This window comes from Euleptes europaea, chromosome 1 (assembly GCF_029931775.1).
Source record: "Euleptes europaea isolate rEulEur1 chromosome 1, rEulEur1.hap1, whole genome shotgun sequence".
NCBI classification, from domain to species: Eukaryota; Metazoa; Chordata; class Lepidosauria; order Squamata; family Sphaerodactylidae; genus Euleptes; species Euleptes europaea.
In genome coordinates, this window is record NC_079312.1 from 65,490,985 (window position 1) to 65,506,960 (window position 15,976).

General features: G+C 42.0%; 1 protein-coding gene across 1 annotated transcript in view; it reads left to right on the forward strand.

Moving 5' to 3' along the window:
* NUP210 (nucleoporin 210) overlaps positions 1-15,976 on the forward strand; it is a 115,004-nt gene that overhangs the window by 48,287 nt on the left and 50,741 nt on the right. Inside the window, exons 13-15 of the mRNA XM_056847075.1 lie at positions 10,790-10,988; positions 12,592-12,737; positions 13,949-14,170. Of these exons, the coding sequence (XP_056703053.1) occupies positions 10,790-10,988; positions 12,592-12,737; positions 13,949-14,170 (567 nt within the window). The remainder of the gene's footprint in view (positions 1-10,789; positions 10,989-12,591; positions 12,738-13,948; positions 14,171-15,976) is intronic.

The window sequence follows — 15,976 nt, forward strand, 5'->3', positions numbered from 1 at the left end:
TTTTCATATGGATTAAGAACAAGTCTTTTTTTAAAAAAAGCAGTGACTTTTTAATTCAAAACATTCCAACAAAACCTGACAGAGAGAAAAATCATTACTTTATATCTAACAGAATGAGCAAAAGATGACTACTGTGAGCAACCAGTAAATGGTGCTTTCACTTGAACACTCTGAGATGTTTGGAGTGCTCTCTTTCTCTCAATCCCTGGAGGCAGGAAGTAGGTGGTTCTTTTCCATCTCCTGTAGAGAGGAAATGCCCACCACCCTTAATTTTTCCTCTCAGCCTCCTTGCAAGCACAGGGCACCAAGTCAGAGCTCCATGATTTTCTTTCTTCTCGAACTCTCAGTCTGCTTTCTTTTTCTTTTGTGTTTCTCCCAAGTCTTCTGTCTCCAAACTATCAAAAAAAGCTTCTTTCTGTAATTTTTTTCTTGGTCCTTGTTGGGTCCTTGTTGGGTACTCTTTGTGGCAATTGCCTTCACCACCTCACTGGCAGAAGCTTCAGATGCAGCAGCATCCTTGTCTAGAGAGACAGATCAAGTCATCCCTGGCACAGTGGCCAGACGTCGACTCTGATGCAAACATCTCACTGCACCTCCATGCCTGCCTTTTGAGGAAGAACCACATGTTCAGGCCTAGAAGAAGATGAAGGCGGCCACATGAATTTTGGCACACACAAAAAAGCTAAGAGCATCCTGCAGAAGCCTGCAAATGGCAAGGGAAGTCTGCCAGGGCTTTAGATAATATGGAGCAGATGTCTTAGATGGGGAAGAGTGGTAAGCAGACAGGGGCTCCCTGCAATACAGCCAAATAGGGGGAATAGGATGTCTTCTATGTGCTCCCAGGTGACTCCCTTTCAAGAGCGGGATCAGTGCAGTCCTCAAGAGGCCATAATGTGGGAACGATAGAGATGCACCCAGCCCTATCACCGAATAGTGATGCTGAGATAAATAATCTGCAATGCCCCAATAATGGCTGTGTTTGTTCAGAACACGACAGGGCCCTAATTACAATATCTGAACTAGACTGACTAAATTTTAATACTAAAAAAAGGTGTAGAATTCAGGGTCAAGTTTGTCACTTTATATCTTGGAACATTGCTGGCTGGGGAAGCAAAAGCAGGGATCCTGACTTGCTAAACTTTTTGAAGGGTTTTGATATTATTTTTTTACAGGAGACCTGGTCTCTTACTAATATTTCTTATTATGGCTTTACTTCATATGCCCTCCCAGCTCATAAAACTAACATCAAGGGCCGCCCTAAAGCAGGCCTGTGTTGTTTGGTTAATAACTCCTGTAAATTTAAAGTTAGGCAACTAGATACTTGTCCCCCTTTCGCTCAGGCATTTCTCTTACCCACCAAGGAACTGTCAATTATATTAGTTAATATTTATATTCCCCCTTTTATTGACAGTACTGCATCCTCATCAGTTTGGAACACAATAAATGCCTATCTGAACAAACTTTTAGATTCAAGACCTGAAGCTGCCCTTTTACTTGCTGGGGATTTTAACGCCAGGTTGGGCCATAATAATATGCAGTTGATTAATTTTATGAAATGGGATGCTGAAGATTTCATACCATTCCCATTTTTAGCCCCTAGGTCGTCAAAAGACTCTGTTATAAATCAGAGTGGTCATCATTTGGTGGAACTTTGTGTGAATTTTAATCTATGTATACTGAATGGTTCTTTACAATATGATCCCTTTGGCCAGTACACTTATATCTCCCCGCGCGGTTGTAGTGTTGTTGATTTTGCAGTCCATTCAGCTGACCTAAGTGATCACATTGTCAATTATGTAGTTGGCAATCGATCAGAAAGTGATCATCTACCCTTGCTCCTGACTCTTAAGACTAGTTGTGAACCAGCCAAGCCCTTTTTGTCGAACCAGGATCAGGATCACACTGTCAGCAAGTATAAGAGGATTAAATGGTCTCCATCTACTGCGACCCAAATTCAGCAATGGATACATAGTGATACTGGGCAGCAGTTATTTAATGAACTACTAAATGCTGAAACCCCAATGGTGGCATTGTCAATATATAACAATATTGTTGACAGACTTGGCGACTTTGCTCAACCAATTAGTCATAGGTCCTCTAAATGCCTAAATAGCACCTGGTTTGATGTTGAATGCCTTGCTGCAAAGAAAGAGCTTCGCCATCTGTTTAAGTTGATGTGTTTAGGCCTGTTACCTTGGGTCCCTTCAGTGTACTGCGAAAAGAGAAAGGGGTACCAAATTTTGCTAGCCGGAAAAAAACATGCTTTTGCTATGGAGAAATGGTCGCAGTTATTCCAAGCATTTAATAGTAAAAATAGCAAAGCTTTCTGGTCACTAATTTCAGGACTTAATTATTCAGTTAGCGGCAACTCTGCAAGTTTAATTCATGCTCAGGCATGGTTTTTGCACTATTCTAATGTTTTTAATGTGAAGTCCCCAGGGGTTTCTATCAGAGAATCTTTTATAGCCCCTGATGTTCCAGAATGGCCTCCTGTCACTTGTGACGAGATAAGAGAACATATTATTAGCTTAAAATTGGGCAAAGCCCCGGGACCCGATGGTATTCTTGCAGAGCTCCTAAGGAGTAATTCCGATTGGTGGGCCCCGCCACTCGCACACCTCTTCACGCTTATAGACAAATTTGGTATCCTCCCAGATTCGTGGCTGAATTCTATCATAATACCATTGTTTAAGAAAGGTGATCCCAGCAAACCAGAAAATTACAGACCAATTAGTCTTTTGTCTATTATAGGAAAGCTCTATGCCAAGCATCTCCTCAAGAAATTATCTGAATGGATGGCCCTTCATAATCTCCCAGGGAAAGAGCAAATTGGATTTTTACCTAACCATTCTACAACAGATCATTGCACAGTTCTTGCATTTTTGGCAGAAAAATATCTTAAGTTCCCTAGAGGAAAGTTATATGTTGCTTTTATCGACCTTCAAAGAGTGTTTGACACAGTCAATAGACAGATTTTATGGGAGAAACTATGCCATATGGGCCTTGACCAACGCCTTTTGTTTTTATTACGTAACCTCCATACATCCAATACCTGTCAAGTTAGATTCGATGAGGGGAGCCTTTTAACCCAAAAAATCCCGGTGACAAAGGGCGTAAAGCAAGGCTGTGTACTGGCACCATCCTTATTTAATTTATTTATTTCAGATCTCCCTGCTTTTTTAGCTAATACTGATGGTCATGCACCTAAGCTAAGCTCTGAGAAAGTCCCTATTCTGTTATATGCGGATGACGCAGCAGTCCTATCCCTTTCAAAGATGGGTCTTAAACGTTTATTAGCTTCTTTTAACCTATTCTGTAAACGGAATTCTCTATCTATTAATTTTGATAAGACCAAGATCCTGATCTTTTCTAAGACTTGGAAGCAATCAGTTTGGAAAATTGAGGGAAGAGAAATCGAACAAGTGAAAACGTTTAAATATTTGGGGGTCTCTTTTCATTATAATTTAAAATGGATTGCACACCGTAATCAGTCCCTAACCTTGGCAAAAAATAAGATGGCTGCAATAACTCGTTTTTACTATAAGAAGGGTAACCATTTTGTTCCGGCCGCCTTACAGATTTTCCAAGCCACTGTGATCCCGCAACTTTTGTATGGAATCCCAGTTTGGATCCAGGGTTTTAATAAAGAAGTGGAGCGTCTCAGGGCAGTTTTTTTGAGACGCATCCTTGGCGTCACAAACTCTGTTTGTTATTTCTCTCTGTGCGCTGAGCTGGGACTGCACACGATAGAATCTGGTGCTTGGATCACTACAATCAAATACTGGTTACGCTCTCATTTTCGATCCCCCCCCAAGTAGTTTATTGGCAGCTTTACATACTGACTCAACTGTTTCTTGATGGTCTCGGCTTATCTTAAATAGGATCAGATCACTCGGGATTGATCTTGATTCCTTGTCCAATTCCAGTGAATTATATATTTTTAGGACAATCCAAAAAAGGATATGGGACAGTGATTCCCAAATAATAAAAGCCGGTGCTGAAGGTATCTGCTCCCCTCGTTTTTTAGGCCTTTCTTATCAAACAAATTCTATGGCCCAGTATTTTTTTAACTTAACTATACCCTCTCACCGTAGAGCATTTTTGTTGGCCAGATTTAATATATTCCCTTCAGCTGTTGTTAGTGGTAGATACAAGGGAATACCACGTGAAGCAAGATGTTGTAGGTGTCAATGCAAAGAACCTGACACAATACAACACATTCTCTTGTACTGTCCACTTTTCACACAGCTTCGATGCAGCTTAATTAGCTCCCTTCCTCAATTTACTATTGCAATGACTACTGGAAACATAGCCCATTTATTGGATGACAAAAGCTTTGAAGTTACCACTCAAGTAGCCGAGTTCCTGGCCAAGGTCCTAAAGGAGGGAGAAAGAAGGAGGGGAACCCTCATTTAATTGTTTATTATAATATTTGCCGATGAACTGTGTATTCATTCTTTTTGGATCCATGTCTAGCTGCTTTGCATGTTTGCTTTGTTAATGTTAATCCCAATAAAGATTCTGTTTTCTGTTTTCTGTTCTGTGCTCCCAGGTTTACAGACTTGTATGGAGCTGTTTGTTACTTGGCAGTGGGAGATTAAAGAGCAGCAGGCTTGTCAAATGACAAGAAAAACACCTCAGTAGACAGCCTGTTCCCCCTCCCTCCTGAGTTCCCCTAGGGATCCTCCCAAAGGACAATCTCTGCAAAGAGATTCCAAACAGTTCGTCTCTAGCTTATCTGGTCCTGCCAGGACTGCTAGAAAGCACTCCATAGTCCACCCTTGCCTGGAATCATCCAGAGACAGCAAAAGTGGTGCCATGATCCATAGATCCCATGAAGCAATGGCTGCATCTACAAAGGCTTCAGTAGCCACTTCCCTCATAGCCAGAGCTTCTGTCCTTTGGTAAAAATAATTGCTCAGGGATTTGAATCTCTCCACATCTCTCCACATCTGACAGATGGGCTCAAGAGCATCTCCCATGGATACTCAATTGAACTCATCTCAACCCCACAGGACAGATTCCTGAACTTCCTGCCTCTGAAGTCCATATGGACTTTGGAGGCAGCCCAGCATTCTCTCAATGTGCAGGTGGACTGGCTCAGTCACAGTCATTTGGGCCCTGTGGAGTGGGCACTAAACAGCCAGCTTTTTGAACACCTGGCAACAAAGTTTGGGCAGCCAACAACAGATCTGTTCTGAACAGCAGAGAATACTGAACTTCCACATTTTTGCTCTTCGTTCCACTGTCATATGGCAGAACAGATGGATTCCCTGACGGCATCATGGCTGCTGTATGCATTTCTCCCCATCCCATATCTCACCAAGGTCTTGAGAAAGCTATAACAAGAAGCAGCTGATCGGATCTGCATAGCCCTAGCATGGCACAGGAGACTGTGGGTCTCCAGTCTCTGTGCAATCTCCATGGATACTGCCAATTCACCAGACTGCTGACACAAGATCCAATTCCCCATCCTGATCCCGGATGGTTCAGTTTGACAGCTTGGAGATTGAGGAGGAAATCTTGCTGAAAGAAGGTTTCTGAACCCAGGTGACAAACCATCCTTGCTTCCAGTAGACACTATTACTTTATATGACTACACCAGCAAGGCTTATGTTAAGTGGTGTAGGAGGAAACATGTTGATCCAGGGACCTCTAACCTATAATGGCTGATCTCTTTTCTCCAAGGATGGGGACAGAGGGCAGCATTGGGAGAGAGAACGTCAACCTGGCACCCCTTTATATGCGGGGTGCCTCAGGGAGCTATTCTTTCCCTGACTGAAATTGAATCCATCAAAGGCGGAGGTTCTGTGGCTGGGCCAGGGAGGCCCAGGACAGGCAACCCAACTCCCTACTTTGGACGGGATACAGTGGATACCATCTTCCTTGGTTAGGAGTTTGGACACGACTTTGGATGTTTCTCTCTCCTTGGAGACCCAAGTCAACAATGTAGCCAAGGTGGCCTATTTCCATCAGGCCTGGCAACTCTTGCCCTACCTGTCCTGCAGGGACCTAGCCGAAGTAATCCATTCAGTGATCACCTCCAGACTTGATTGCTGTAACTCCTTTATGCAGGGTTACCCTTAAGGCTGCTCTGGAAGCTGCTTTTCCAGAATGCAGCTGCTTGGTCCTCACGAGGGCCCTCTGGAGAGCCCATGTACCAGTTCTCTGGCAGCTGCACTGGCTTCCAGTTGTTTTTTGGATCCAGGTCCAAGGCATTGGTACTTACCCTCAAGGCCCAAAATGGTCTAGGACCTTCATATCTTTGGGACCATCTTCTCCAATATACTCCTCAAAGAGCCCTTCATTCATCCAGTGGTAAATAATATGTTAGCCGTACTGTAAGTTGGCCCAGATTGTGAGACCCTCCTCCGCCATTTGCCACCCAGTCTCTCTGCCTTACCAGCTCTCCTGACTGTCATCTGGGCTGCCACTAGCTGCTGTAAACCCCCCACCCCCACCCCAGTTCTCTGTAGGGTCAACACCTGATATTTTAATCCGGAGTCTGTTGATTTTTGTGAAGTGCCCTCTGTCAGGCTTCAGCAAAACACAGCTTTTCAGGCAATAGACCTTCAATCCAGGCAGAGCAGCGATTCAAAGATTTATTTCAGTAAGGCAGTGATTTCAGTAAGAGACACGCAAGGCTGGAATACATGACTGGGGGGGAGTGGATACATTTATAGGGCTGATACAATAGGGTTACAGGAACAAAGAGACAATGTAGTCGTTTCCTGCCGGTAACGACTTAAGTAAAACTAAACCAGAAACAATCAAGAGCAATCAGTGGAGGAGATGGCCGAGCCCTCGGCTTTGTGCGCGGGACCCGATATCAAATCGGAGATTTACACGGGCGGGTCCCAATACAATTGTAAATCCCTGGCCGGAGCTTGTGTGCAAAACGAGGGGGGGGGAGGAGTGCACGGAGAGCTCCATTTTGTTTGCGGGGAAACCATCTTGTTTGAGCATGGAGCTGTCAGAAGCCCTATCTGACACCCTCTTAACATAGTTTTAGATGCAGTAACCTGAATTCACTTGTTGGGGTTTTAATAGTTTTAAATTCTACTGTTTTTATGTTTGTGTTTGTTGTTAGCCGCCTTGAACCCTGCTAGACGGGGGAGAGCGGGATACAAGTATGAACAATAAAAATATAATAAATAATCTACCCCAAATCTCATCCTTTCTATAAGATGGCACAGCTCAAGGACTCAGTTCCAACGTGCTACATATCATCCGTCCTGCCCCTATCAAAGGATTTATTATTTCAAACACCCTAGGCTGAAGTGCTTTTTGCTGCTTCTCTTACACATCTTGCAGCTGCATTGCATTCCCTATTCTGGAGACTACATGTAGTGTTGCAAATCCTCACTAAGGCTCTGTTTGAACCAAAAACAGAGGCTTCACTCAAGTTCCTCACTCTCAAGATGTTTGTTGTTCTTGGTAGTAGTTACGTCAACTAGAAGGTTGTCAGAATTGGGTGCACTTTCCAAAGCTAGGGGATTATGCATGTTTTATAAGGATAAGGTGGTTCTCTGTCATCTGCAAGGTGTCCACTTGGGCATCCGTGTCCACATTTGTTTGGCATTATGAAATTGACTCCATCACCTAGCTGTTGCAGCTTTTGAGCAGCAGGTCTTGCAACAGATTGTGGAACCCTAAGGGGAAAGGTTGGCTGGTTTTTCTCCCTCCCATTTTGGATGCACTACATCGTAAGATCTCAAAAGTCTCCAGAGTGTCCTCCTCTTTTCAAATGAAAACAGAACATTGGATTTACTGTGAAGGTGCCTTTTATCTGAAGTAGAGGAGGATACTCTGGAACTGCTCTTCTATAGGGGGACCATCCTTTGGATGAGGTTCTATGAGTTGTTCATGTTGGGGAGTGGGGAACAACTGTTCATTTTCAGTGTTTCTTCCACAACAGTTTACTGTTCTGTGGTTCCCCATTTTACCAGTTGAATAGTTTCTTTCTGGGTTAAAGGCCAGGGATTCTGGTCTCAGCCAGTCAATTGTTGAGCTACGAAAGTCTCCACCTGAAGGTAGCAGGCACTTCCTCCCACTGGAGACACAAAACAGCGCCTCACTTCCTGCCTCCAGGGATCATGGGAAGGAGAGTATTCCAAACATTTGCAGAGTATCCTCCTCTACTTCAGGTAAAAGGAATCTTCACAGTAAGCCCAATGTTCCATTTGGGATGACTGTTTCAATCCTCTTTGTGTACATAAGCTCATGGGGGGTGGGGTGGATTTTGCATCTGGACTAGCATTCTTTTCCCAAACAGGGACCATTTGCAATACTTTGTTCCAGGCTGGGTGGTGGTTATGTATCTCCTGCTTGTAATTCTAATTATACACTATTGGAAACTGCAAAGTTGTAGTGGTTTTTAAAAGTTGTTCTTTAAAGCTAATATGTGGTTCAGGGAAAACTTTGCTTTGTATAACCCATCTGCACTGTCTTTTGAAGCTTCATCAGCTTGCTTTCAGTCTATTACAATTATTATCCAAATGTAGCTTAAATGGAAATTAACATAGTGGGTAAATATTAACATGTAGTGTTCTCCTGCTTGTTAAACTAGTGTTAAAAGAAGAAAAGGGTTAGCTTGCAGTCTCGTACTGGTGCATAGACTTTACAGTATCTGTGTTCCCAAAATGGCATTTTTAGCAGATGACAGTTGCCTGCAGGAGACTCAGAAATGATGTTTTTAATTAAAACTTTATTTTCAGATTCATGATTCAGGGCACATAGCAATAGGAGTACATTTCAACCCATTTGAACTTGCAGCAGCAAGCATTAAATGAAATGAGCATCTTTATTTTAAATATTTTAACTGTGTCTGCTCAAGCTTTGTGTTTGAAGCAAACGTCTGTCTGCTGACCTTGGCTATCAGGTTATGCGAGTAGTCTATAAGTTCCATGAGGATTACAATTTTAACACTGTACCATATGGTCCAACAATTTAACCTGAAGCAGTAGGCAGATGGCTTAAAAAGTTAAACATGCCAAATGAAAAGCTGTGATCAGGCAGTTGTTATGAAATGTTGCTACCACATCTGCAATGGTTTAACATTAGAAAGAAATAAAATATAAACATGCAAATCAAGAATCCAATTATCCCCATGTCTGAGGTAGCATTTCTGTACCTTGTATGTCACTGGAAATATAGAAGATCAGTCTGCTTCATAATCTGTGGTGAGCTGTTAGACACACTTTCTTCTTTAGTTGATACAACTTCACTTTTTAGGTATTTTCATTGACAGCAGTTGTGAAGAAAGAACTCCAAACATTAAAATTTGCTGGGGGTTGGGGGAGAATAGGCACCCAGCATAGATTATATTAACAAAGATTTATTAAATGTTCAGCAGTGTGCATACAGTAGGACATGTTAATCCTAGTGTATGTATACAGAATTAAAATTTTAACAGGTTGCTAAAATTAGAGGCTCTTAACCTTCATGAAGGATCACTTCCACAAGTACAAAAACAAATTATTATAACCTGCTCAGTTATAACAAAGACCAAAAAATGGATCAAATAGAAAAGTCCTTTCTTCTCCCAGGTACAGGGTTAGCAGCACAATCCTTTGCGAAGTTACACCAGTCCGTGCCCATCAGTTTCTATAGGCGTACATTTTGAGTAAGTCTGAATAGGTTTGCACTACAAGTGGATCAGTGGGAAAAAAGGAAAAAGTATGGTTATGTGGGTCTTATGAGTAGTGTTAAGGTACACAAAGAAATGGCAACTCTACAAACTTTTAGAAAAAGCAGAGGCGTTCTGTTGATTCCCTAGCACCACTAGCATAACTGGGAAAATAGACAACTGCTTATGTTATACTGATTGAAGGTTAATGGGTAGATGAGGTAGATCCATTATCTGCTCTGTTTAAATCAGAACACAGAAATGAAATATGTAGATGATGATGATAAAAATATTCCCCCAGCATCTGCTTGCTCTTTTAAAGTGTCCTCACTGGCCTAAAGTCCTCACTGGCCTAAACCTTCCATGGTTCCCCAAAACATACACCAAACCACACAGATGGCTCTTACCAATATCTGTCTTTGGATTGCTTCCTAGGTTTCATTTATTTGACTGTGTTTGTAGGTGAATAACCACAAAATGTCCTGATGTTCATCTGTGCAATGCTTGAAAAGTCAGAGAACTGACTTTTGGAATGTTTACATTTTCTAGTTCAGGTTTTAATGCTTACCGTATTTTTTGCTCCATAAGATGCACCTAGTTTTTAGAGGAGGAAAACAAGAAAAAATGTATTCTGAATCAAATGGTGTACTGCCCCTGGAAGCCCGGCGGGGGGGGGGGATGTCCTTAAACTCCTCCGCGCTGCCATCCCAGGCAGCGCAGAGCACTTTCAAGACCCCCCACTTGCCTGGCTTCTACAGACTCCCTGAAAGCTCGGTGGGGGGTCTTTAAACTCCTCCACGCTGCCATCCCAGGCAGCGCAGAGCACTTTCAAGACACCCCCCCGCCCGACTTTTAGGGACTCCCTGGAAGCTCGGCGGGGGGTCTTTAAACTCCGTGCTGCCATCCCAGGCAGCACAGAGCACAGACCCACCGCCCCCCTTCCCGGGACTCCTGGGAAGGGGGGCGGTGGGGGTTTAAACTGCTCTGTGCTGCCTGGGCAGGCAGAGCAGTTTAACCTCCGCACCCCCCTCCCCCCCCCCCCCCCGGCGCTGAGCCTCGGTACCGGGAAGCACGGGGAGAGGCTAAACTGCTCTGCTCTGGTATCTCTTAATCGTCATCTCTTGTCTGGCTACTGTGTCTTATTTCATTATTGTTTCCTAGGTATATGTGACAGAACCGAATGACATGGAGTTCATACCGTGTCAAGTTGAGGCACGTGTGGGTCAAATTCTGGAGCTGCCTCTGAAGATTAATGGACTAATGAATGCAGAAACTAGTCAAATGGTTACCCTGAGTGACTGTTCACATTTTGATTTAGTTGTTGAGGTTGAAAACCATGGTGTTTTCAGTCCAATTCAAGGTAATAATTTTTTTATCCATTATTCACATACTGTGGTTTTAAGATTTTTAACAAACAGCACATGTTTATTAATGATTACCAGGGATCATAATAAGATTAGTGTCACAGTTTGTTTCTTGAATGCATACCTGGCCTGAGTACAAAAGGCCCTTCAGGTGATTTGCAGTGCATAAATGCATCACTTCCTCTACTAGCCTTTTTACATTGAGCTTTACCACTGTTTTTGAGCTGCTTCTTATATGATTTAATCCTTTAGTATTTTTACCATCACAGTTTCATATTTCTGCATTCATGCAGGTAGATTTAATTTTTGACAAAGCTAGGAGTAACAGAAGTCTATTCGGGGATACTTTGTGAGCTAGGTTTGCCTATCTGATAGTAGAGAAAAATATGCATTGCTTTAGCACAACCATCTTCAGTGGTGCTATCTCTGACTGCCATTCTTTGCTTCATATGCTTTCCCCACCCCAACATATCACCTTGGAACTGAAGCAGATAACATTCCTTTCCTCATTGTTTTCTAGAAATTTTTAAACACAGCATGGCAAGCATCTCATGGTAGTTTGGAAAGCCCTGTTGGGCATTGAGGATTTGTGTTTGGATGCTGGCAAGGAGGTGGTCATGCTGCTACCCACTTCACAAAATGTTGTGCTGTTTAATATCTGTATTAATGAAATTATCCAAAACTTTGGATTATATATATATATGGAGACGATGCTGGTTGTAAGGCATGTGCTCCCCACTTTATATGAGCCCCAGCTTTCTTTGAAAGCTACTCAGAGCTATGTGCATGTTTAGCTACAGTTTCAAGTTTCAGATTACACCCCCCTCAAATTACTAAATTAACTTCTAAGACCTCTTTAATTTAACATAGCACACTCTTAAACTGACATAGTTTAGGGATTATTTAGGGATTTTCAATTTGTCATGCTGAGTGTGCTACAGTAACCTCGAGGCTTGACTGTTGTAACACACATTACATGAGGCTTCTCTTAAACACTGCTCAGAATTGCAGTTAGTACAGAATGTGTTTGGCTGACTGTTAATTTGGAGCTAGCTGTGGGGAGCTTATTACTCTCACTTTACAGTTTCTTTTTAGTCTAAATCAATATGTTGATGCATACCTTTAAAGCAACATTTGTGAAGGATTGTCTTTCTCAGTATGAATGTTACCCCCAAAGTGGCTTTAAGACATCCTCACCTTCTCCATTTTATCCTCACAACAGCCCTGGGAGGTAAAGTAGGCTAAGAGTGTATGCCTGGCCCAAGCTCACCCAAAGGGCTTCCATGGCAGAGTGAGGAGTTGAACCTGATTTAAATCACCCAGATCCTAGTATAACAATCTAACCACTACACCACTCCAGCTGTTACACTTTTCTGGCTGTTTGATGCATCTTATTTTAATGCTTATGTTATTCTGCTTAATATTTATTTTTATTTGTGCTGATTGTTTTTGTTCTTGTTACCCACCTTGAGTCCCCGTTGCTGGGAGAATGGTGGATAGACAAGGGTTTCAAATAAATAAAGTTTACTTTCAAGAAAATCCATATTTAAAACTTAAACAGGAATGTTGATCACTTTCTTTCTCTTGCTATATCTATAGGAAAACTAAACCCAACTCCAGACTACTGCAGCGGAGTCAGAGTAAAAGCTGAATCACAAGGATACACAGCACTTGTAGTTAGCTATACACATGGTCATATTCACCTTCGTGCTAGTATCACCATAGCTGCCCATCTACCACTCAAAGTAAGTCTGCGGTTTTTCCTTTTTAGCTGACCTTTCTGGTAAATAGATGAATTAACCTAAAATAGGTTAGAGAAAGCTGTGCCCAGATTATTGCCAAATTCCCCACAATGATTCAGATACCATCTTAAGAAAAAAGAACAGAATTATCACATGTTGAAAGCATGTTTTAAGCCTAACGTATCAGAACTAAATACAGTTGCTTAATATAGCTCTTGTTAATTTTAGTGGAATGCATTCCAAAATGCTTGCTTAGAATCACAGCAATAATGTGAATTTAAACTACCAGTTTTTCTGATATGGGACAAAACAGATTTAAAGCTGTGGTGGCCCCAGACCCCAACACATATTGGTCTTTTCCCCTCATGGGCAGGTAACTTCAGTATAATCACAAAGTCTTGATTACGAATAGGAAAAATTATTAGATGCATGAATTACAAGAATAAAATTTCAGGTTTCCTAAAACAGACTCATTGAATGTGCACCAAAATGTTGGATCAGTTGCCTTATTGATTTACACTGCAAAAAATCTCACTGGGAACATAGAAAGTTAATCAGCGTAGATTTTGTTCCAGAGTTCCATTAGAGCTTCCCAATCTCAGTCCATTTTCTCTCAATATGACATGTGGGAGAAAAGATAAACTTGTGAGCCATAAATGGTATAAACCTTTGTGCTGGGACAGGTATGACAGGTATTAATTATGATGATTTGAGCTCTAGAATTTTACTATTCTATGTATTTACTATGGTGTTAAAATGTATTTGGCTTTCAGTTCCTAAAGAAGACAGGTAGATGTCAAAGGCTAAGCATAACAGCTAAGATGACATAATCATTTTTGTTTGTTAATATATTATGATAAGATTGATTTCAGCATCATGCCTGGGATTAGATGTCATGATCTGTCAGAAGAAAGCAGTCACCAGCCTTCCTGGTGTTCAGTAGCCGTTTCTGACCACAGAATAGTTTCTTCGCAGGGTGGGAGTTGCATGGAGTAATAGTCACTCAGACTGGAAAGCTGCAGTGGAGATGAGGCCAACATCACTCCCTCCTACTTCTTGTGCTAGTGGAGCTCCACTAACAAAACATGAAAAAAGGGAGCAATTTCTGCCCCCTCCCACTGTGGCTCAGCAATCCTTGCACGATTCTCACAATGTCCTTGCACTGGATCAATCCTATAGTTTGTAGTATTTAACCTGTATCTTTCCCCCCATAGACTATTGATCCTGCTTCTGTTGCATTGGTAACTTTGGGTTCCTCCAAAGATGTAATATTTGAAGGAGGACCAAGACCATGGGTTCAAGAACCATCCAAATTCTTCAGGAATGTCAGTGCTGCAGATCCAAATGACATTGGTTTATTCTTACTAGGACCACCTACAACTAGGAATCCCTTCCAGCACTGGGTTAGGGCATCTTGCAAAGCTTTGGGAGAACAAGTGAGTACAACATATAAATGTGATAAATCATCTTGGACTATAACTAACAGAGTAATCATGAAGAAGGGGGGTGAAAGGGGTTTGGAGCTGGCATGACCTTTGCACTGATGTTAGTGCCGCTTGCACCAGCTAAATTGGCATTAATATTTGCTTGTGTATTTTTACTTAACTACTTTACCCCGCTTTTCTCCTGCACTGGGGACTCAAACTGGCTTGCATAATCAAATGTGCAACAAAAATCCACAATTAATGAAATTTTTGCAACTTGAAAGGCCCTTAGTATGCTCTTGAAGATACTTCAAGGTTGTTATGGGCTGATGCTGGTTCCGCCATTATTGCTCAAGAGCCATGGCTCTTACTGTTTAGTTGGTACCTTTGGCAAGCTCAGACTTCAAACACCTGGAAAATGGGAGGGGAGATGTGCAGCCCAGGTCTTCTTCAGCTGGCTCAGGTGTTCCTGGTTTCTTCTGTATTTTAGTTCTTTCTTTGAATATGCAGAATTTTAATAGACGGCTAAGATTTTTCTGTTCCCTTTAAAACTCTCTACATTATTTATGCTTGCAGACCAAATGATAAAGTTACATTATGAGACAGCATTGCAATTATTGAAAGGGGTAGACTGGAATTTTGCTACTGCAAGTGTCACATAAGGATCAAAATCAGCTAACAATTTAGCTACAGTGTCCAAATCTGGGGCTGGGGTCCATTTTTGAACGTACATTGTGATTCACTTATCTTGAGCAGTGGCATATTTGTTGCAGTCAATAAAGAAATGCCAAATTGTGCCTAATATTCCAGATTTACAATAACAAAGCCTCTCAGAAAAAGGTACCCCTGCAAACCTGCCTAATAGTTCCTGTAGCAGCAGCACATTTAGGAATCATAGAGTTGGAAGGGGCCATGCAGGCCACTTAGTCCAACCCCCTGCATAATGCAGGATCAGCCTAGAGCATCCCTGACAAGGTGCAACCCTCTGGTCTCTGCAGCACTCTGCAGCATATGCTCTGTTTGTCAAAATGCAGTACACTAGATTTAATAAGTTTACATACAGAGGTATATTCCATTTGCTTAAGAGATTCAAGAGGAAAACCCTATTTCTGTAACTTACTATCAACCAACTCTGCTCTTTAAAACAGTAGTCACTTGCACATCTGTTTACATGAAGGTAATCTAGTGCCCAAACTCAGAGACTGCTGGGTATATTCAGAAACAATTTTTGTTTGTTGAAATATGTCTACCCCACTTTGAATCCGAATGCCCAAAGTATACAGCTTTATTTAAAAAGACTAACAAGCTGCAGTAAAACATCTCAACAGCAGTTAAAAGGTCTGTTTGCCCTCATCCATCCCATTATTGAAACCAGATACTGATTCAGAATGTACACAACCCCTACCTCAAAAGGGCCCCAATTATGGGGTCCTAACAAAACCAGTCAAAGATAGAAAAATGGGAGAAGGGACAGAGTCGTGCATCTGAGCAAAGGCGAACAGCTGAAACCTGAAAAGCCAAATACGTAATCGGCTTTTCAGGAATCACCTATTTGGCTTTGATCAGATTCCCAAGCCGAAATGGTTACTTTGGGGTTTATTTCAGTTCAGCTTTACTGATATGCACATCCCTATCATAGCACCATCTTTTGAAAGAGCTCATTCAGAAACCAAATTGCCAGAGGGGGAGCTTCAGTCGCCATGTACGCACTGAACTTCCACTCCACACAGTTGATGCAGAAAGATATCAGAGTTGAAAAACCATTGTGGAGTGGAGGAGAATCAGTCTCCTAACTGTCTTCTTCTTTCTTCTGTTATT